At 35.3% G+C, this 23,811-nt stretch overlaps 1 protein-coding gene across 6 annotated transcripts in view; it reads left to right on the top strand.

Moving 5' to 3' along the window:
• Positions 1–22,423, top strand: part of HERC4 (HECT and RLD domain containing E3 ubiquitin protein ligase 4) — a 134,761-nt gene extending 112,338 nt beyond the window's left edge. For 5 of the 6 annotated variants that reach the window (XM_036923945.2, XM_036923942.2, XM_036923943.2 and 2 more), the window contains 6 exons: positions 8,073–8,239; positions 8,881–8,947; positions 11,430–11,512; positions 15,040–15,223; positions 19,845–19,947; positions 20,949–22,423. In XM_036923945.2, coding sequence (XP_036779840.1) covers positions 8,073–8,239; positions 8,881–8,947; positions 11,430–11,512; positions 15,040–15,223; positions 19,845–19,947; positions 20,949–21,157 — 813 coding nt within the window. In that variant the 3' untranslated portion in view covers positions 21,158–22,423. Of the gene's footprint in view, positions 1–8,072; positions 8,240–8,880; positions 8,948–11,429; positions 11,513–15,039; positions 15,224–19,844; positions 19,948–20,948 lie in introns of those variants that run through there. The other variant, XM_057505915.1, reaches the window with a different exon arrangement.
• The last annotated feature ends 1,388 nt before the right edge of the window (positions 22,424–23,811 follow it).

Below are 23,811 nucleotides of genomic sequence, written 5' to 3'. Positions count from 1 at the left end.
GAGTTCTCTACCTTATCATTTAGGGTTGAGGTAACTACCCAGCAAACTAGCTTATTTATTCCTGCTTAAGTTTTTGTTAATAAAGTCACGGTCAGTCATTTATGTGTTGTCCATGGCTGCTTTCTAGCTACAGCCAGCAGAGGCAGAGTTGAGTAGTTACAACAGAACCCTGTGGCTACCAAAGACTGAAATATTTACCATCTGTCCCTTTATAGGAAAAGTTTGTTGACCCCTAATTTAGAGACTCTAAGTGGAATGTATGGTTTGTAGAACTCTGAATTGAAAGAAATTTGAGTAGAGTATATACTATTGGTTCTAAAAATCTTGATGTATTATTTATTCATTCTTCTAGGAGAAAAATGGCTCTTGTTAACAGTCATTGATGAACAATGTTTAGGCTCATTAATTTATTAGGGGTGCTACTCTAATTCTAACATTTTCATTTTATTAGCTTGTATACTTCTATATAGAGAAATTTCTCCATATCTACTATCTGGTTCCTTAGCCCAGTTCATATAGGAAAGGATTCTCTCTCTCTTCAGTTAACAAATTTTTCAAAAAAGTGAATCTATTCATTAGTATACTGCAGTGGCTACAATTCATTTTTAAATTTTTATTTTCAAATATTATGTATTCATTGATTGAAAACACTTATCTGATCTATTGCAGTTATCATCTTATTTGATGCTCATATTATCCCATCTTTGCCCAGTGTGAGGTCTTTAAGTTGAGTCCTTTTGATTCAGCCTTAATGCTGTTGGCAGCTTCCTTGCTACTTGATGTTCCTGTATGGTAAAATGTTCCAGATATACATTTACTGCCTAACAGTATCAACTTTATCACTAGGGATGAGGGGTTGGAAGTAAAACAGACAACATTATGAGAGCTGCAGGGGAAATAGTGTCTTTAGAAGATAGTATTGTTCACTTACTAAAATGGGAAGTAAAATTTAGAGAAATTGAGGGTATGGGTAGTTTTCCAAATTCTAGACTCTGAGTTCCAGTGGAAGCAGTGGAATGTTTTGGTGGAACAAGGACAGTAGGAGACTGTGTATATATTAGGGTCTATACAGTGCCACTTGGAGGTGCAATTATGGATAATTTGAGTTTGAGTCCTCCTATGTTGACAGATAAATGGCAGGTAAACATGGTGGAATAGTCCTAATGGCCTCTGAGGTAGGTGGACAGTCTGCTCAAATAATGGTCTCCTTTTGAAACTGGTCTCTTCCAGCGGTTTGTAGTAGTGTGGCAGATAGATTTGAGAGGGTACATGGGGTAGAGGCCTGTCCTGCTAGGAACATAAGAGTGTTCTGTGGACCTTTATTCATTTCTGCAGAAGTACTGTTTTGAGACCAGGGGTGGGTAGTCTTAATCTTAAGCTTTATCATGGTTCTCTGTAAGATTTTTTCAGTGATTTGGCCAATGGCTGAATCCTCTTTTTTTACTTTTGACATGTTCCTATTATTCCTTAATTACTCCTTAATATTTGGTACAACGAATGTCCCAAGCTCATCTTGTATTTCCTCCACTCTATTCCTGGCATTAGCCATTTCTACAAAGAAAATTTGGAGAAGTCTCCAAAGACTTCTGACTTCTTGAAGCGAAAGAAATCAAGCTGTGGATGGTAATAAGTGTGCTCATTGCTACCATGGAGCCATTGCTTTCAGATTCACAGCAGACAGAACTAAGAATTATATGTATGTATACACGTACATACACACATCTCATGACTTTCAAAATATGGAGCTATATTTATATATGTTAAAAACTGTAAGATCATACCAATACCTCTAATTCTGTACAAACACCACAGAATTTACTCTAGCCTCTCCCTTTCCATTATTTATTTATTTATTTTTATTTTAGTATCATTAATCTACAATTACATGAGGAACATTATGTTTACTAGACTCCCCCAATCACCAAGTCCCTCCCAACAAACCCCATTACAGTCACTGTCCATCAGCATAGTAAGATGCTGTAGAATCACTAACTTGTCTTCTCTGTGTTGCACAGCCCTCCCTGTGCCACCCCAATTATACATGCTAATCATAATGCCCCCTTTCTTTTTCCACCCCCCTTATCCCTCCCTTCCCACCCATCCTACCCTGTCTCTTTCCCTTTGGTAACTGTTAGTCCATTCTTGGGTTCTGTGATTCTGCTGCTGTTTTGTTCCTTCAGTTTTTCTTTGTTCTTATACTCCACATATGAGTGAAATCATTTGGTACTTGGGTTTCTCTGCCTGGCTTATTTCACTGAGCATAATACCCTCTAGCTCCATCCAAGTTGTTGCAAATAGTAGGATCTGTTTTCTTCCTATGGCTGAATAATATTCCATGTGTATATGTACCACATCTTCTTTATCCATTCATCTACTGATGGATACTTAGGTTGCTTCCATTTCTTGGCTATTGTAAATAGTGCTGCGATAAACATAGGGGTGCATCTGTCTTTTTCAAACTGGGCTGCTGCATTCTTAGGGTAAATTCCTAGAAGTGGAATTCCTGGGTCAAATGGTATTCCTATTTTGAGCTTTTTGAGAAACCTCCATACTGCTTTCTACAGTCGTTAAACTAATTTACATTCCCACCAGCAGTGTAGGAGGGTTCCCCTTTCTCCACAACCTTGCCAACATTTGTTGTTATTTGTCTTTTGGATGGTGGTGACCCTTACTGGTGTGAGGTGATATCTCACTGTGGTTTTAATTTGCATTTCTCTGATGACAAGTGATGTGGAGCATCTTTTCATGTGTCTGTTGGCCATCTGAATTTCTTCTTTGGAGAACTGTCTGTTCAGCTCCTCTGTCCATTTTTTAATTGGATTATTTGCTTTTTGTTTGATGAGGTGAGTGAGCTCTTTATATGTATTTGTATGTCAACCCTTTATCGGCTCTGTCATTTATGAATATATTCTCCCATACTGTAGGATGCGATTTTGTTCTATTGATGGTGTCCTTTGCTGTACAGAAGCTTTTCAGCTTGATATAGTCCGACTTGTTCATTTTTGCCTTTGTTTCCCTTGCCCGGGGAGATATGTCATGAAGAAGTCACTCATGTTTATGTCCAAGAGATTTTTGCCTATGTTTTTTTCTAAGAGTTTTATGGTTTCATGACTTACATTTATGTCTTTGATCCATTTTGAATTTACTTTTGTATATGGGGTTAGACAATGATCCAGTTTCATTCTCACACATGTAGCTGTCCAGTTTTGCCAACACCAGCTGTTGAAGAGGCTGTCATTTCCTCATTGTATGTCCATGGCTCCTTTATCGTATATCAATTGGCCATATATGTTTGGGTTAATATCTGGAAGCTCTATTCTGTTCCAGTGGCCTATGGCTCTGTTCTAGTGCCAGTATCAAATTGTCTTGATTACTGTGGCTTTGTTGTAGAGCTTGAAGTTGGGAATCGAGACCCTCCCCCCCCCACTTTATTCTTCCTTCTCAGGATTGCTTTGGCTCTTTGGGGTCTTTGGTGGTTCCATATGAATTTTAGAACCATTTGTTCCAGTTTGTTGAAGAACGCTATTGGTGTTTTGATAGGGATTGCAGTGAATCTGTAGATTGCTTTAGGCAGGATGGCCATTTTGACAATATTAACTATTTCTAGCCAAGAGCATGGGATGAGTTTCCATTTGTTAGTTTCCTCTTTAATTTCACAGTGCCTTGTAGTTTTCAGGGTATAGGTCTTTCACTTCCTTGGTTAGGTTTATTCCTAGGTATTTTATTCTTTTTGATGTAATTGTGTATGGAATTGTTTTCCTGATTTCTCTTTCTGCTAGTTCATTGTTATTGTATAGGAAAGCAACAGATTTCTGTGTGTTAATTTTGTATCCTGCAACTTTGCTGAATTCAGATATTAGATCTGGTAGTTTTGGAGTGGATTCTTTAGAGTTTTTTATGTACAATATCATGTCATCTGCAAACAGTGACAGTTTGACTTCTTCCTTACCAATCTGGATTCCTTGTATTTCTTTGTGTTGTCTGATTGTCATGGTTAGGACCTCCAGAACTATGTTGAATAACAGTGGGGAGAGTGGGCATCCCTGTCTTGTTCCCAATCTTAGAGGAAAAGCTTTGAGCTTCTCGCTGTTCAGTATGATGTTGGCTGTGGGTTTATCATGTATGGCCTTTATTATGTTGACATAATTGCCCTCTATACCCATTTTGTTGAGAGTTTTTATCATGAATGGATGTTGAATATTGTTGAATGCTTTTTCAGTGTCTATGGAGATGATCATGTGGTTTTTGTCCTTCTTTTTGTTGATGTGGTGTATGATGTTGATGGATTTTCGAATACTGTACCATTCTTGCAACCCTGAGATGAATCCTACTTGATCATTGTGTATGATCCTCTTGATGTATTTTTGAATTCAGTTTGCTAATATCTTGTTGAGTATTTTTGCATCTACGTTCATCAGGGATATTGGTCTGTAATATTCTTTTTTTGTGGTGTCTTTGCCTGGTTTTGGTGATGCTGGCTTCATAGATTGAGTCTGGAAGTACTCCCTCCTCTTCTATTTTTTGGAAAACTTTAAGGAGAATGGGGATTATGTCTTCTGTGTATGTCTGATAAAATTCCGCGGTAAATCTGTCTGGCTTGGGGGTTTTTCTCTTTGGTAGTTTTTTGATTACTGCTTCAAATTTGTTGCTAGCAACTAGTCTGTTTAGATTTTCTGTTTCTTGGTCAGTCTTGGAAGGTTGTATTTTTCTAGGAAGTTGTCCATTTCTTCTAGGTTTTCCAGCTTGTTAGCATATAGATTCTCATAGTATTATCTAATGATTCTTTGTATTTCTGTGGGGTCCATCGTGATTTTTCCTTTCTTGTTTCTTATTCTGATTCCTTTGGAGTGAGTGGTGTGTTGAAGTCTCCTAAAATGAATAGATTTCCTCCTTTAATTCTGTTAGTATTTGTTTCACATATGTTGGTGCTCCTGTATTGGGTGCATATATATTTATAATGGTTATATCCTCTTGTTGTACTGTCCACTTATCATTATGTAAAGTCCTTCTTTATCTCTTGTTACTTTCTTTGTTTTGAAGTCCTTTTTGTCTGATACAAGTACTGCAGCAGTGATTTTTTTCTCCCTTTTGTTTGCATGAAAAATCTTTTTCCATCCCTTGACTTTTAGTCTGTGTATGCCTTTTGGGTTTGAGTTGAGTCTCTTGTAAGCAGCGTATAGATGGGTCTTACTCTTTTGTCCATTCTTTTACTCTGTGTCTTTTGATTGGTGCATTCAGTCCATTTGCATTTCATGTGATTATTGAAAAATATGTACTTATTGCCATTGCAGGCTTTAGGTTCGTGGTTACTAAAGGTTCAAGGGTAGCTTCTTTACTATCTAACCGTCTAACTTAAGTCATGTATTATGCTATTATAAACACAGTCTGATGATTCATTATTTCTCTCCCTTCTTATTCTTCCTCCTCCATTCTTTATATGTTAGTTGTTTTATTCTGTGCTCTTTTGTGTTTCCTTTGACTGCTTTTGTGAGTAGTTGGTTTTATTTTGTGCCTTTAGTTAGTATTTGGTTGGCCTGTTTTCTTTGTTGTGATTCTTTTTTCTCTGGTGACATGTATTTAGCCTTAGGAGTGCTTCCATCTAGAGCAGTCCCTTTAAAATATCCTGTAGAGGTGGTTTGTGGGAGGCAAATTCCCTCAACTTTTGCATGTCTGGGAATTGTTTAATCCCTCCTTCATATTTAAATGATAATCATGGTGGATACAGTATCCTTGGTTCGAGGCCCTTCTGTTTCATTGCATTAAATATATCATGCCATTCTCTTCTGGCCTGTAAGGTTTCTGTTGAGAAGTCTGATGATAGCCTGATGGATTTTCCTTTGTTGGTGACCTTTTTTCTCTCTCTGGATGCCTTTAATATTCTGTCCTTGTCCTTGATCTTTGCCATTTTAATTATTGTGTGTCTTGGTGTTGTCCTCCTTGGGTCCCTTGTTTTGGGAGTTCTCTGGGCTTCCATGGTCTGAGATACTATTTCCTCACCCAGTTTGGGGGAGTTTTAAGCAATTATTTCTTCAAATACTCTTTATATCCCTTTTTCTCTGTCTTCTTCTGGTACCCCTATACTGTGAATTTTGTTCCATTTTGATTGGCCACACAGTTCTCTTAGTATCCTTTCATTCCTGGAGATCCTTGTATCTCTCTCTGCCTCAGCTTCTCTGTGTTCCTGTTCTCTGATTTCTGTTACATTAATGGCCTCTTGCACCTCATCCAGTCTGCTCTTAAGTCCTTCCAGAGATTGTTTTATTTCTGTATTCTCCCTCCTAAGTTGATCCTTTAGCTCTTGCATATTTCTCTGCCAGTCTGTCAGCATCGTTATGATGTTTATTTTGAATTCTTTTTCAGGAAGATTGGTTAAATCTATCTCCCCAGACTCCCTCTCAGGGTTGTCTGGGTGATTCTCTACTGGATCAGATTCTTCTGCCTTTTCATGGCTATAGAGGTAGTCATGTGCAGTTGGCACGTGTGTTAGCTGGGAGAATAAAGTCCCTTCCTGCTTGCTGGTCCCCTTGTCCTCCTCGGAGCAGCTTCCAGTTTTATTTCCTGAGCTGCTGTGGGTAGTCCAGCTGTCGGGGCAGCCCAGAGCCCTGCAGGTAGGGGCTGGCGTGCCGGTTGTGCTCTCCTGCAAGAATGGCTACCCTTGGCACCCTGTCCCGGCTTCCTCTGTCTGTGCGCGCTGGTGGGTACTCTGAGTCTGGCGTGGGCAGCTGTTGAGGAGGCTCTGGGCAGTTGCTGTGGGCATGGCCGCTCTCAGGCTGCTTCCCTGCTATTGTGGTGTTGCTCTGGAGGGGGAATGGATGGGAGGCTCTTTATCGCCGTGAGGGGCTTCACAGCTGCGCTGCCTCCCAGTGGGCTGGAGCGCCTGAATTTCCCTGGGATTCCTAGGTGCTGGGCTGAGTGTGCTGGGACACTTTCATTCAGCTGTGAAGCTCCTGTCCTTTTAAGAGTTTCAAAAACACTCGCTTTTCTTTTGTCCTAGGGGTGCCGGCTGCGGGGATCTGCTCGCAGATTTTACTGTTCCATTTCTCTAATATCCAGCACACCATGCAGCATGTGTCTGTGCCGCCGGTGCGGATGACTAGGGCTGGGTATTTACCAGTCCTGGGCTCCCACTCCCTCCGTGCTCCGACTCCTCTCCTCCTGCCGGTGGGCTGGGGTTGGGGGAGCGCTCGGGTCCCACTGGGTCGCAGCTTGTATCTTACCCCCTTTGTGAGGCACTGAGTTCTCGCAGATGTAGGTGTAGCCTGGCTGTTGTACTGTATCTTCTAGTCTTTATTTTAGGAATAGTTGTATTTGTTGTATTTTCAAAAATATGTATGGTTTTGGGAGATTTCCGCTGCCCTACTCACACCACCATCTTGGCTCCTCCTCTTCCTTTCCATTTTATGTGACTTAAATCACCAGTGAAAAACTTCACGACCATCATGTCAAAGTGTTTATTCAGCCTATTTTGTGTAGGCAGTCTTCTGGCTCAAACTACACATTTAAAAATCTTCACAACTAGCTTTTTTTCCCAGACATCTCCACATCATTAAGCATTAGATTTTAATAAATGAAATGGTTACTAGAACTATTTTTTTGATTTAAAATATTATACACATTCAATATTTGGAAAATAAAAAGCATAAAAAAGAAAATGAATAAACACCTATAATCCAATCATTCAGAAAAATGATTTAAAAAGCATTATGTATTTCCATCCTCTGTAAATTCTTTTTGTGGCTTTGTTATCATGGTAGTGCTGACGTATGATTTAGGAACTGTTCTCTACTCTTCTATTTCTTGGAGGAATTTGTCTTAATTCTTTTCTGTTCTGTAGTTTGAGCTCAGCTAGATTTTAATTAGTCTTAGAAAATACACTGAATGGAAATGTGCAAAAATACCAACTGTGATATCATCCTAGGGACACAGAAATGAGAATTGATTTCTTGGTATTCATTACTTGTTTCTGTTCTTTTAAAATTTTCTACCTGCAAGTATGTATTTTTGTAATCAGAAAAATATTAAAGTTTTAACTTGGAGAACAAGTCTATTTTTTTTTTCCTTATATTTTTTAGACATTTGAAGACAGTGATCTGTTCCATTTGATTGGTGTTATCTGTGGATTAGCAATTTATAATTTTACTATTGTGGACCTCCATTTCCCTTTGGCTTTGTATAAGAAACTGCTGAAAAAGAAGCCATCCCTGGATGATTTGAAAGAACTAATGCCTGATGTTGGGAGGTTAGTTGTAAAAAGTGGCAAGGGTAGGGCTTAGGATATAGGAAATGGAAGATGTACAGAAAGATTTCATTTTGGGAATAATTGTATTTTGTTGTTCTTGTTGAATTTCTGAAATAAACAAAAGCCCTTTTACTAAAGGAAAACCCATTGCATTATCAGATCCAAAATTTTCTACTTAAATACATATGTATGTAAGATTGTTTGCTAAATTTTTAGTAGCTTAATAATACCTTGCAAATGTCAGATTATAAATTTAGGAAGTTAATGTTTCCTGACAGTAGTTAAATGATTTATTTTGACTTTTACTTCTAATCATCTTCATTTTTAGCTGAAATATATAAAGTTTCTTTTTATTTATTATATAAAATGGAATAAGAGTTGTATTTAAACAGGGACAAATGTTGGAAATGAGTATACACATGGCCTTTGTATTCAAAGGAAGAGATTTAAAAAAAAAGAATGATTTTTTTTCTTCATTGTCTGTAAGTTTGCCTTCGTATATCCACCTTTCTGAAATAAGTATAAAAGTACAAATTAATAAAATAATTTTATTTGAAATGAATGAGTAATATAAAATAAGCAAAATAGTTCAAACATCCAGTAACGTTCTACCTCAAAGGAACATGTATATTGTTTTGCAGAAGCATGCAACAGTTACTGGATTATCCAGAAGATGATGTTGAGGAAACATTTTGTCTTAATTTTACGGTAAGATGGAAAGATGTAGGATGGCCTGCTTATTCATCATCCCTTTTATTTAACAGCTATGCCACTTGTTTTTATTTTGGTGTATGGAATTCTTAACCCTTTAGCTAACATTTATTGAGCATTAACTATATGCTAGTCACAGTACATGCACTGTTTCATTTAATCCTCATAACAATCCTATGTGATTGGTGTTATTATCCTTATTTTACAGATGGAGAAAACTGAAAACAGTCATTACATACCAGAGATAATGTTTTATGCCCAGCTTTGTGACTTGAAAGCCTAGTACTTTGTCACTTTGCTAAAGATCTTCACAAATACAAGGGATCCTGTTGTGGTTAGCACATTCACATAACAAATAAAAGGGATCCTCCTTTATTCAAGTGTTCATTTGTGAGTCTGCAGTTACAAGAATGTTTAGAGAAGCAAAGGTTATTGTAATGTGAGAGCATTTATTGATGAACTTAACCACTTAAAAGATTAATTCCCACTCAGACATCTCTTTCTACTTCATACTAATGTTCGTCCTTACCCATTTTGTCTTAGTTACTGTTGGATATACCACAATACAAACACAAATACATTGGGATATTATTTGGAAAATGAAATTGCAAATCTTGTGAAAGATGTAGAATTTTGTCAATTCAGTGAAAGGGATGTTGAATAATTCATCCAGTCACATGCAAATCCTTTGATACCTGAGGATCTGGCAGAAGATGACCAGTTGACAATTAAAGAAGAGAAAAATCAAGAATTATGATAGGGCACTGAAGAAGGGAAGAGTTTGAATATTAAAAATTAGACTCAGGAAAATGGTAAAACCATCAGTATTTTCTCTTTCTCTTTCATCTTTTCTATTAAAACCCTTTTTACATTTGTTTCGCCCCCAAACAGTCCTCTTTATGATCTTGTGTTCAAAGCTAACAAAAGATACCATATTCTGCTGCGAAATGTGTGAAAAAAACAATGTTCCCCCTCAAAGAAGTTTATTCATTCTTTGATTATTTTAAGAATTGGAACATAGTGCAGTTATAAGAAAAGTTGGTAGATTTAAAATGAAAAATAATAATTTTTTTCGAGATAAAAGCATTGGATTTTTGTGTTCACTGTGAAATATTGGTTCTCCTTTTCAGTTGAATGGTTGGTTCCCCAACGGTTTGTTTCCCTAATTCAGTTTCAGTTAATAACTTTGGATCTTTATTGATCATCTCAGTTGGTTGAAACATTGGGTTCCAAGCAATTTAATTTCTAATTGATCAATCACCAAGTTTTTGAAAGCTTAGTATATTAAAAAATGATGGTAATTCAAACATTCCTTCCCATTGCTGTTCCTTTTCTTTCCTAGAGATTTTCAGTGGGTCCTTATTGCTTGCAGAATAATAGCTTTAGAGTGGGCTTTAGAGACATCTGTAATTTGGCTTTCTGACTTCATTGTGTTTTTCTGGTCAAAGTTTTGTCATGTCATACCTTATTTTCTTATTTTCTAGGGCCATATATTTTCAGAATTTGGTATTTACTCATGTATCTATCCTGACTTTGTTCAGTCTATGTGCTCAGAAATCCCACTCCTTCCCAGTCTTTCAGAGTCCTATTCATCCTTGCAGGTGCTTTTCAAATGAGATTGTTTCCACAAGGCCTTTCACATTTCCTTCTATGGTCTGGTAGCTTTGTTCATGTCTCTATCATATATGTCATTTATTCTATTATAGTGAATTCTTTATGTATCAAATCACATTTCTCCTCTTTTTATAAGATAGTGAACTCTAGAGCAGGGGTATTTTCATCTTTTTATCTTGCCACGCCCCTCCCACCAGTGTTTTATAGATAGCAAATACTAAAAACTCATATTAATAGAAAAGGGTAATGTAATATAGGAAAGGTAATATTTATAGAAAAATTAGGAGACTAGTAAGGAAAATAAAGGTTCAAAATAACTGATTGTCTTTATAAACCAAATTAATGATATAACTGGAAAAAACATTTTCATCAAGAATGCAGCAAGGCAGATACAAGGAATACAAGAGGAGCAGCTGTCAAATGTAGGAAGAATGCATAGCTGGTCTAAGCTGAATTTATTTGGTATTTACTCATGTATCTATCCTGACTTTGTTCAGTCTGTGTCCTGAACCCTTGGATTCTATCACTTGTCCAAGGAAGGCATCCTTTCTAATATTTCACTCCTACAGCGACCTTTCTAAAATTTGATGCACAATAAATACTCAGTTTCCTATTCTTAACTAAACAACCAATTGGTAATTTTTAATTAGTTAGTCAAGGTAGGATTTCAAAGTTCTAAAGAGGATGAAAATTTCTAGTAGTAGCTTTGTGCAGAATTCACAAATCTGCTTATGATAGCAGAATTTTACCTTAAATTTACTCTTCTATTTAGTGAGCAAAATAATAGGTAGAATAATAGGTTATTAAAATAATCTAATAAGTATTGAGTCTGACATTGACCTTTTTTAAAAATTTAAATTAATAGATCACAGTTGAAAACTTTGGTGCAACAGAAGTGAAAGAGCTGATTCTAAATGGTGCAGACACAGCTGTTAACAAACAAAATCGGTAAGTGCATTATAGCAGCATCGTAGGTAGTAATACGATTCAGTAGGCATTTTCTTCTGTATTTAAAAACATGTCACTACCTTAAATTTTTACTCAGATAAAACTTATTTTTTGAATGCTTAGTAAGGAAGTAATCTGCCTTTTGCTCCTAAAATCCCTTTAAGTCATTAATGAAGAGATAAAAAGATCATAAACAACAAGAACAAAGAGAAAGGAGAGGAAACAATAGCAAACACATTTTTGGGAGCTAGAAAACTGGTAACCTAACTGTGGCCAACCAGAGAAAGCTGCTGCACAAGGTGGACTGGGAGGAGCCAAGAAGGCAATCAGTTCATTTTGCAGAACAAAGGCTCAGGCAATAAGAATAAAAATATGTTAGAAAGTATATGGGATTTAGGACAATGCTGGAAATAAAAAGATTGTTATAAGAAGCAGTTAGAAACCCATTTCCTTAGCACACCAGGAAGTAGCCTGGCAACCTCCCCACTCCAGCCTGGGTGGAAAACTGGAAATTTACCTTCTGGGGAGATTGAACTAAAGGAACTGTGAACTTGAGGACAGTTAGGCATAGCCAGGGGAAAGGAGCTCAACTGAAAACAGGGAGATTTAGTGAGAATCTGCAGCTCCTTCCTCCTTGACACTTTATCTTGGAGGATTCTTCTGGTGCAACTACCTAATGTTTAAATGTGAATGACCAAAGGTCAATAGACATGTAAGGAAAGACCACAACAGTCCAAAGGAATGCCAAGGAAACAAAACAATGCAGGATGAACAACACAACTTGTCTGAAATCAGTGTCCTCAAAATATTAAGAGTAGCATTCATGTGGATACTATTAAAAATTGAAAAAAAATTGTTGAATAAAATTTTTCAAAGAAATTATACCAAAAAAACTTCCCAGAACTCAATGACATGTTGCTTAAGACTAAAGCATGGGAAGTGAAAAAAAGACACATACCAAGGCAAAATACATGGAATCCCAAAATCCCAACAAAAAAACTTCCCAGAAAAAAGAAAAGCAGACTACATACAAAGAATTAAGAATCAGAATAACATCAGATTTTAAAAAAATGACACTGAAGCTAGAAGATCAAAATTCTGGGGAAAAGGGAATTTTTAGCTCAGGATTCTATATCAAAACTATTAAGTATGAGGGAGTGTAAAAACATTTTCATACATGCAGAGTCTGAGTTCAAGAAGTTTCTAAAGAATGTGTTCTACAAAACAAGCAATTAAACCAAGAAAGGGGAAGACACGGGATCCAAAAAAAAAAGGATCAAAAGGGTTCTTTCTGTGGAAGACCAAAGTGTAGAAGATTTAGGAAGAGTAACCAAACTGGGTTAAATAAAGATACATGGAGGGTTCCAGGAGAGTTGTCTCCAGGAGAAAAATGCAGCTGATGATGCCTAATGTATTTGAGTGAATCTAGAGGAAATTGACATTTCTGTTAAAGTTGGGGATGAAATACCAACTAAGGGATAGAAAGGTCTTTTTAAGGAAGGTAAACAGAATACTCTGTAGCTACATGTGAATAACATTTATAACCCTAAAAATGTTAACAATCAGTGGTGAACCAAAAATTACTATAATGGGAGCATTGGGGGAGGTAAAGTGAGAGTGAGACAATTAAATACAAGGTAAATCCTCACCTTTCACAATAGATACTCAGTTCATTAGATAGTATTTAAGATCGAAAATCAAGGGATGACAGACTATGTTGTTGAAGTCTGAAGGTAAATGAAAGTAAGAATAGCAGAAGGAGTCAAACAGTTGCCTTCAAATAGCAGGAAATTCGTGGTGGAAAGGTACAGGCAGGACAGAGAACTGTTTGTTCTCTTCTGTTGTAGTATTCTTTAGATAAAGTTAGCTTAATGGCTGTTGCCAGGACTTTATCTGAGTGATTATAATCCTGATTCTGCTACTTAGAAGCTGTGTAACTAGGTAAATTAGTCTGTGTCTTCATGCCTCAATCTCTTTTTCTGTAAAATGGGATGATAAATTGTACCTGTTTCTCTCAGAGTTGTTTTGAGGATTAAATGAGGCAATAATTTTAAGATGCTTAGATAGTACCTAGCACATGTACGTGCTCAGTAAATGTTGGCTGGTAGGATTACTATTTGACATTTTAAATTATGCATATGTCTTACTTTGATAAAAATTAAGCTGTATTTAAAATAATGTGAAAAAACCTCAAGTGTTGCCATTATTCTTTTTAAAAAGAAAAAAAATCCTGGTTTTGAAGGCTTTGACTATGATTTAGAAAGATTTTTTTTTCTGCTTTTAAAGTTTCTAGTGTTGGACTAATTTTTTAAACTTCTTAGAAATACTATTCCACATATTTTATTTAGTTTAGAAGCAATTTAAAGAATTTTTATCTTTGTACTACCATTCCTAGTTAGATAATGAAAGTGTTGAAGACAAAAATGTGTTAGCACATAAAACAGTTTATTTGCCTTATGTAGTTATGGGACTTAACTATTACAGTTGAAATTGACTTTTTAATTAGATGAATTATTAAGTTTTGATTACAAAACTCATTCTTTTCATCAGAACCTAATAGCATATGCTACTGATTTTTTCCCTAGGCATACACCCAGTTTTATATTTTATACTAGTCTTGTTTAACCTTTTTTCTTTGTAAATTCAGTTTAGAATTATTTTCTGATTTGCTAAGATTATCTATAGATGACTAAATTTACCAGTATTCCCATTTGTAGAACTATATTTTTTTAATTCAAAAGACAATAGTGTAAAACATTGAAAGTCTGATTGTTTGATCAGATAGCTACATGAAGTGTTTGTGGCTAATAGAACAAATTGAATAAAATTATAGGACTAATTACTGGGTAAAAAGATGTGCTTTTTTTCTTTACAGTTTCCTTTTGTATCATAATAGATAGAAGAACATCAAAATGTGTATACCTATATGTCTATGCATATATATTTGAAAAGAAACTGCATCTAGTAATCTTTAATGATTATCCTAAAAGAATCCTTAATATCCCCCTTCTTGGGTATTTAGTTTTTAAAAAAATTTTTGTTTGCAGATTCCTTGAAACCCAAAGCAAAACAGACTGTAATTCTGTCAAACAGTCTAAATGCCAAAGCTCTCATTTTCATCACCTAATATTTTTTAACAGGTCAGTCTTTTTAGAGATGAATGCAGAATGGCGCATATAAATTCTCAATATACTATTCGTGGATTTAAAAGATCAGTTTGATAGCCATTTGCATTATGATTCTTCCCTTTAGGAAATGACATGTTTCATTTAGGAACAGCCTGCGAATGTCTGTGAATGATAGATTAAGTCTACATGCTTCATAGACATACGAGATATTTGTATAAAAGGTATAATGAATTTCTCTATAAAGTCTTTGTCCCCTCTGAATCCTACTTACACTTTCTCAGTTTTGTATATAAGTAGCAAAAAGTACAGGAACACTCACAGTTTTATTAAGACTACGATAGGTATTCTCCATAAAAGATGATTTTTATATTCTGTGCATGCATGCTCTCTCCTTTCTAGGCAGGAGTTTGTTGATGCTTATGTGGATTACATATTCAATAAATCAGTGGCTTCCTTGTTTGATGCTTTTCATGCGGGCTTTCATAAGGTCTGTGGAGGAAAAGTCCTTCAGCTCTTTCAGCCTAATGAACTTCAAGCAATGGTTATTGGAAATACAAATTATGATTGGAAGGAACTGGAAAAGGTAAGAGAAAACAAATCTGTGTTATTATTTAAATGGAAAGGTAAAAGGAAAATATGGCTTGTTGATGGAAATCTTGCCCTCTTATTTATTGTTTTCCATTTTATGCTATTACTGTCATTTTCTTATAGCAAAACAGTGTACTCTTCTCACTTGACAAAGATTGAATTTTAATTGTGTATGAATTAGATAGCATGTTTATATTTGTGGTATTGGTGTGTTCATATAGAAAAATGTCATCTATGACAGACTGGAAAGAAGCTCCAGCTGAAAACAGGTTTTCATTCTGCCTCAATCCTAGGAATACCATTAAGAAAAGTACAGTGCTCAAAATCTTTATCTTTTTTCCTGATGGTCTCAATATTAATTCTTTTTTAGCAGAGAATAAGCAATAGTTAGGATCTTTATTACTGGTGCTTTAGCCAGTAAAGGGAACTTTAGGGAGAAGGTAGGGAATTTTTTAAACCACGTTTTTCTTTTCCTCCTTCTCTATACAAGTAATTCCCAGATATTTCTTAAGATAAACATTTACTAAAAAGTGCTAGGTTGTATCAGCTTTGAGAAAGGTCAGTTTATAGGGTTGACCTGTAAGTTTTTCCATGTTTGTAATTAGCAACCTCTAATAGAATCTTTGCCTTAATAGTTTGATACTATGTATACCTATTAAGTTAGCTAACAAAATAAGTACAGTACTAAATCTAACAAGGATACAAAGCATTGGGAACTCTCATGTATTGCTGGTGGGAATACAAATGGAATAGCCACTTGGGAAACAGTTTTGCATTTTCTTCTAAAGTTAAACATAGACTTGCTACATGCCCTTGCAGTTCTACTCCTAGATATTAAGTTACTTTCATACAAAAAATCAATTAACAGAGAGGGAATAAGGAGTTATTGTTTAATGGGTACAGAGTTTCAGTTTTGCAAGCTGAAAAGAGTTCTAGAGATAGATGGTGGTGATGGTTGTGCAACAGTTTGAATGTACTTAATGCCACTGAATTGTACACTTTAAAAAGGGTTAAGATGGTAAACTTTGTGTGTATTTTATCACAGTAAAATCTGCAAACAAGTCAATAACTAGAAGCAACCTGGATGTCCTTAAGCAGTTGAATGAATAAACCAACGATGGTACATCCATATGGTAGAATACTACTGAGCAATAGGAATGTACTGCTGATACTGCAGCAGTTGGGGTGACTCTCAGAGTCCTTATGCTGAGTGAAAGAAGCCAGTCTCAAAGGATTTCATACCATATGATGTCGTTTATATGACACTCTTTAAAAGACAAAACTCTGGTGAACAGGGTCTAGGGATGGAGGGCGTATGTGACTGCAGAGGGGTATACCCGTGCAGTAGAGTTCCTTAGGGTGATGAAACTGTTCAATATCCTGATTCTGGTGGTGACTACACAAACCTATACATGTGTTTAAACTCATATATTTATACACACACCAGGAAAAGTCAATTTTACTGTGCAATAATGTAGGGAATAAGATATTTTTAATTAAAAAAATAATTAGGACTCCTGGTTAAACATAGTGGATGTAAACGTGTTTATCTCTGCTCCCTCCCAAGATCTCACTAGAAGGACTAAAAGGAATAAAAATAGGAATACACAGACAATGAGAAAAAAGAAAACAGGAGAAAAAATGTTTTGGAAAATAGGGGAATGACTTGATAAGTGACTAGACCAAAGAAAATTTAATTCTAAGTGTCCAGAGGGACACGGTTATCAAGAGGTAACCCATTTCACACCCCAGAATTTCTGAAAGGCTCAGGAATTGGCACACCATCTTATTATATAATGCAGGGATTTGGAGTTGAGCTAAAAACAATAGAATTACTTCAGAGCTAATTTAAGGAATTGTTAAAACTCCTCACATCCCCTTTTCTCCCCATCAAGGCTTTAGAATCTGAGAAACCAGGTAGAACTGAGAATGTTATTCAGAAAAGTAGCAGTAGCCAGGCTTAAAGTCCTCCAGAAAGGAGATTGAAGATTTCTTTTTGGGGTTGATAAATTGGTCTGCTGAAGAGAAGAAATTTATACTGACTTTAAGGAGACCCAATTGGAAATGGACCCACCTCCAGTCACCCTAAAATGAAAATGATATAATGGCCTCTCATCACACTTTTTAGATCTTACACAATTTGTCCTTCTTGCCTCATCTATCATTCTTACTCTCACTTACTCTAGTTAAGCCTTATTGGCCTCTTTGCTGAGCATAGAACACAGCAGGAACACTCCAGTCTTGAGGCCTTTTTCTATTTGTTCTTCCCTGTGCTGGAATTCTCTTCACCTTAATAATTCCACATGGTTCTTGCTCTTACTTTGTCTTTATACCTTCTCAGAATCTTCACTGGATATCCAAAATCATGTGTGTATACATGCGCACACAAATACACACACGTGTGCACACCCTATCTCCCTTTCCTGCTTTATTTTTCTTCTCTGAATTTGACTTAATATAAACACAATTGTACTGTCTTTCCTCCCCTCTACTGCAATATAAACACCACGAAGACAGGATTTTTGTCACTTTGTTCACTGCTGTATTCCCAGCGCCTAGAAGAGCAGTTAGTAGGTACTTCAAACTTTGTGTAAATATACAATTGATAGAAATACTCATTCAGAAAGACATTTTTTAAAGTCTATTTTATTGTACCTATACTTAGTATACTTGGTTTCTTCTGTTTCATATCTGAGTTGTCATAATTTCACTGATTATGACTTGTGACGCTGCATGCTCTTTCTTTATCAGAACTGTGTACGCATTTCCCCAAAACCATCTAGAGGTTTTAAAAAGAAAAAACTTCAGCCATATTCCTTTCATTCCCACTACATGCTCACAGATTTTAATTCAAACAAGTGGATACATTAACTGAATGCTAGAATTTTAAGTCATTTTTCCCAAACCTGTTTGCAAATTAATAGCAAATATTTTGTGGAGTTCAAGAGTTTGTTTATTGAGATAATCATGTCTACAAATCGAGCCCAGATTCAAGAAGTCTATTAGCAAATACTGATTGAGCCTCTACTGGATGCCTAGTACTATGCAAAAAATTAGGAAGACAGCAGTAAATAAGACTGAGATACAGTGTTGGCCTCCTAATATGGAAGTTAGACTTTAAATAATTGAATGATGATGTGAGTAATCAAAGGGGAGAGGGTCTAATGAAGGGTATATAAGGAGAAATCTTATCTAAGGCTACACAAATCTGGGGAAGCTTCTCATAAAATGGGACTACTTTTTTTTTTTATGTTCATGTTGATATTTTCATTCAAGTATATTGAAACATCATCTTTAAAATAGAAATAAATAACAAGTAAGGACTTTTGTTCAGTGCAATTTCCCCAGGGCCCTAAATTTGTCTGAAACTCACTATATATTTGTTGAATGAATCAATGAAAGAATTAGGTGACATTTCATCTGAGCCCAAATGATAAATAGAAATTATCCTGATAAACAAAAAAGGAGCATATGTCTAAGTGGTCTAGGCTGTGGGAACAGTGCCTACCCCCCTGATGGTAGAAGGTTCTTGTTGTCTGAGTACTTAAGGTCAAGGCCAACTGTAGCTGGTTTCTAAAGAACACTTCACAGTGTAGACTTAATTCCTTCTCTCCCCCCAACCCCTCTTTTCTCTTAGTGCTAATGTTTTTTTAAAAAGGAAATATATTCTGTTTTCACAAATTATCCCAAAACTTAGTGGCCTAAAAATAACAGTGAGTATTTATTGTCCTACACAGTTTCTGTGGGTCAGGAATTCAGGAGTGACTTAGCTGGGTGGTCTTAGCCCAGGGGTTTCTCATGAGGTTGCAGTCAAGATATTGCCCAGTACTTTAGTCATCCGAAGGCTTGATTAAGGATAGAGTTTCCTTCCAAGGTGGCTCACTCACAAGGCTGTTGATGGTCAAAGGCCTCAGTATCTTACGAAGACTGCTCCTTAGGGCTTTTAGAGTGTCCTCATGAAATGGCAAATGGATCTCCCCCTACCTCCCCACCAAGTGAGTATCAAAAAGAGGCTGAAGGTAGAGTTTTCTAAGGTCTAGCCTTAAAAGTCGCTAATTTTGCATATCCTCAATATCCTAATTATTACAGAGGCCAGGCCTTTTCTGTGTGGGAGGGGACTGTACAAGGGTATGAGTAGCATGAGGCAGAGATCACTGCCATTTGGAAACTGACTACCACAACAATGATTAGTGTTCTTGTAGTACTCTTTAAAGAGAAGATAGAATGTAAAATAATTAGTTTGACTTCTGTTTATGAATTTAAGAAAATTTTTTTAATTATCACAAATAATTAATACCATGTCAAACTTTAATAACCCATTAACATTTTAGTAATTCTAGTTTATCCTTCAGGTATTTGCTTTTGAAGATACTACAGTTCTGTCATGTTCTTTGAAATACTGGTGACACGTTTCTGATTTAATAAATATTTTCTTCCCTTTCCCCTGAAACTAATAGTTCCAAATTGCAAAACACTCAGAAAATAGTAGGTAATGAACTAAAAGTATTAGTTTCAAACTCCTTACAGTGTTAATGTTAGCTTTAGGTGCCAAAAAAGCCAATTTGTTAGATTCAAGACAAAGCTAATATCCTTTAATAATACCATGTTGTTTTTAGAATACAGAATACAAAGGAGAGTATTGGGCAGAACATCGTACAATAAAAATTTTTTGGGAAGTATTTCATGAATTACCACTGGAAAAGAAAAAACAATTTCTGTGTAAGTATGACTAGTTCCTTGTTTTATAAGAATGACATCTAAAAATTTAGAGATTAAATTAATGTTGGTGATCAAAAAATATTTTTTCCAAGGTTCTGTTTTTAATTTTCAATTATTTTAAAAATCTGCATTATTACATGTGTTTTCTGTTTTGAAAACTAAATTCAGTTTGCCTCCAAAATACTATAGGTTCTTTCAAATGAAAAAAAAACTGTTTTAACACCGATTACAGTAAACAAGGGTTGTAATTCCTTTTAGAATTTCTAAAAAGACCTCTGATGTAATAGCTCTTTTGTCTGTTCAGTCTTCATTTTCTTTTTCTCTGCTTTTGCACCAAAACTTTGGGAATTTCTTTAGAAAACAGAACTTTTCCTTTCCAGGACCTAATCCTCTTATTTATAACCTAATCTCTGTGTGTCTTTCATCTGTTAAAATGTGTATTCTAATTGAAATTTTATTTAAAGTTTTCAGAATTTATCTAAATCAATGAGATTCCTTAGATACGCCTGCTATTGCCAGGAATATTTTTGTCAATCTTTTTGATAATTAAAATTAGACTCTTGGTTATTTTGCATAAGGATGACAAGTTATCCTAACATGATTTATGATTGCCTATTATAAATTTTTGTTTAAAAATGACATAAGCAAATAGAAAAAGGAATCATAAAACATTTTGTATTTGATTTATAAACTATTTCTAAGTGGCTATTCCCAAAAGAAGGGCTCCCCAAATGTTTTTGTCAGAAACAATAATCATTCATCAAACATTTATTAAGCATCTGTGTGCTAATGTTAATATTACAAATTTAAAGGAAAAATCACTGTATGGATGTGTGTTAGTGTGAATCTCAAAAATGGTGCTTCCACAAATTCTAGAGACTTCTGCATTAAAGCCAATGTTAATGTAAAGCTTCGCTATAAAGACTGTACTAAAAATAACTTGACATTCTATATTGTTTTAATACGTTTGTCTGAATGATTTTTTTTTTTTTTCTTGACAGTATTTTTGACAGGTAGTGATCGAATTCCTATTCTTGGTATGAAGAGTCTAAAACTAGTCATCCAGTCCACAGGAGGTGGTGAGGAGTATCTCCCAGTTTCTCATACCTGTTTTAATCTTCTGGATCTTCCAAAATATACAGAAAAAGAAACTCTACGCTCTAAACTGATCCAAGCTATTGATCACAACGAAGGCTTCAGTTTAATATAACTTTCAAGTTATAACTACTATTCAGTTTACTGCGAAAGCATTAAAGTGACAATTTGTTTTTTTCTTATGATGAATTCAGCAAGGTGACAGAGGTACTATTTTAATTCTTACTTGCAAAATGTTCAATGCTATGAATATTCATGAAAGCCAAAAAATATTAAAGGAAAATGAACAAATTGTTAATATTAAACTTATTGTACAGAACCATGGATTTTTTTTTGCCATCTTTCAATAAACGTACAAATATTGTGTATACACTGAAGTTTTACTGACATGACTTTTAAGAGTTTGCCTATTTCACAGATGATCTGGTGTGTGAGTGCATGGAAATGTTGCTTTATTTTTCTTCAATCACTGAGTGAAGAACCTTTACTTTTGGCCTGCAATAGTCATTCAATTATTTTTTCATTTTGTAAATAATGTTAAGTTTTGTAATAAAATAGTTATGTTCTGATACCAGCACAGTTTCTATGGTTGTTAATTGAATTGAGCTGATTTTTAAGGGTTAAAAATGATTTAAATCTTATTCAGAGAATCTATAAAAAATTAGCATGGTGAAAACACAATCTTAGCTTTTAGCTAGAATGTATGTCTTGTGGAAATCTAATTTGCAGGTAGGAGTTATCTAAATAACTTGTTAATCTTTTGTATTCTTGAGCTGCTACAGATGAATGGGAGATTACTAGAAAACTTAGTATTTAGTAATGGAAGAACTTTGTCATACAATTGCCAGAAATAGAAACTGGCTACTGTAAGAAACAATCACTGGATTATAGCTTTAAAAAACTGTTGAAGCTGAAAGTTGGTATTTAGTCAGAATTTGCAGTGCTTTAGAACCATTTACTTGAATTTTAAGAAACAAATCTTAACAATTTTATGGTGCTGGTGCTTAGTGATCACTAAATTTTAAGTGAGTTGATGCAGCACATGATTTTCTGCTCAAATGCAAGTATTTAAAAAATTTATTATTTAAAATGCCATGAAAACTGTTTAGGTAATATTTATTGGTTTAATATTTAAACTGTTGTGGTTATCATGTAAGATCCAGAATTCTTCAAAAACAGTGTTTCAGGGAAGGTCTCTTAAATTTTGGATTGTTACCATTCCCATACTGATTTGCCTATTTTATAGAGGTCTCCAAGTCTCTCTGTAATTCCAAAATCCAAAACAACTGTGAAAGAAATTTTGCATATCTCCTTTTGCAGCAAAACCTGATTTGAATTGTTGAGTCTATTTATGGTATTAAATGGGACTGTTTGCACATTGTACGGTGGTAATGTTAATGTGTTTGATTTCTTAACTTTGATTTAGGTGCTGCCTCAGACTGCTGTGAGGTGCTACATAATATGTGCTTTCAAAAATTCTTTAAACATTCATAATTTCAAAATGCTGATAAGCTTAAGGGCTTTGGAAAAGGGATTGTGGGCCTGTACTTTGCAGTAGTTAACTTAAAAACTTCTGGTGAGCCATAGGTATCTATAAGGCTTTTACAGATAAAAGCCTTAAAACAGTATTCTCACTTTAGGTCTTTTCCTCAAAGGAACATTCTTCCTCATGAAAGTTCTGTTACACTGTTTCCCTGTGCATCCATTCCTTGAGAGTAAGTGATTATTTGTAACTGTATGTCAGATGCTTTTTTTACTTTAGTAGCCTCTGTATGCTATGAAGCTGATCTGTGAAATAGCAGCTTTGGATTAACACAGATGGAATTCATTGAATATTATACAAGGACCTAGCATCTTAACTTGGAGCATGCAGTACAAGGCTTAATTTGGGTAAGTCTGATACTCTTTTTCCTCCCTGTTACTGCAGACATACAATAGCATTAACAGCAAGGAGATTCATGGTAGAAAATTAAATTACTATTGATTATTTTTTCGAATTGGGATTTGTTTTAAAAATAACAAAAGTATCTTGAGCTTTGTATATCACAGTAGAAAGTAGGAAGTACTGAGTTTACTAAATTTTAAGAACCATGATTACTGAATTGGCTAAACTTAAAAATATTTTAAGACCAATAATGTAATTGTAGCTCCTGTTTTAATTCAGTAGCAATTTTAACCAATAGCCCTGTTCAAACTGAGAAGACATTAGAACCAACACGCTTTAAAAAATTGCATGAAATAAAACCAGAACAGTTTTTTAAAACTGAGAAACCTTAAGTAAGAGGACACTCATTTGGGTCCATTCACTAATTTCTAACAGATTTTTGGCCTTCCTTACAGGTGACTTACTCCATTTAATTTAACAGAAAAGTCTTAAGGTGCAATGTGCATAGGTCTTCCCCTCAAGAGTTAGTAGTAAAAAAGCTCTCTGAAAGCAAGGGCAAATGTTCCTATTCTCCGCCTCTTCACCACTTGCCAGCCTCTTTTGCACTTTGGCCATTCGGACTTGTAATGGGAATTTTGTCGTTTTTGCTAGAATTCACCCTTTTTCAGTAGGCCCCCACCCATGCCAGCTACTTTTGAGTCACCTGAGGGTACTTTTTATAATACTATGCACAAGCCCCACCTTATGCCAGTTAAATGTTACCTCAGACAGGTGATGTTCAGATTATAGTTTCCCAGGTGGTTTTTAATAGTACCAATTGAGAGCCCCTTAGAAGGGAGAGAGGTTATTAGACCATTTTCTCTGTATTTCTGCTAGCATCCTAG

This window comes from Manis pentadactyla, chromosome 8 (genome assembly GCF_030020395.1).
Source record: "Manis pentadactyla isolate mManPen7 chromosome 8, mManPen7.hap1, whole genome shotgun sequence".
In the NCBI taxonomy this organism is placed as follows: Eukaryota; Metazoa; Chordata; class Mammalia; order Pholidota; family Manidae; genus Manis; species Manis pentadactyla.
Note: the sequence above shows the minus strand (reverse complement) of the source record. Positions and strands in the feature narration are given on the sequence as shown.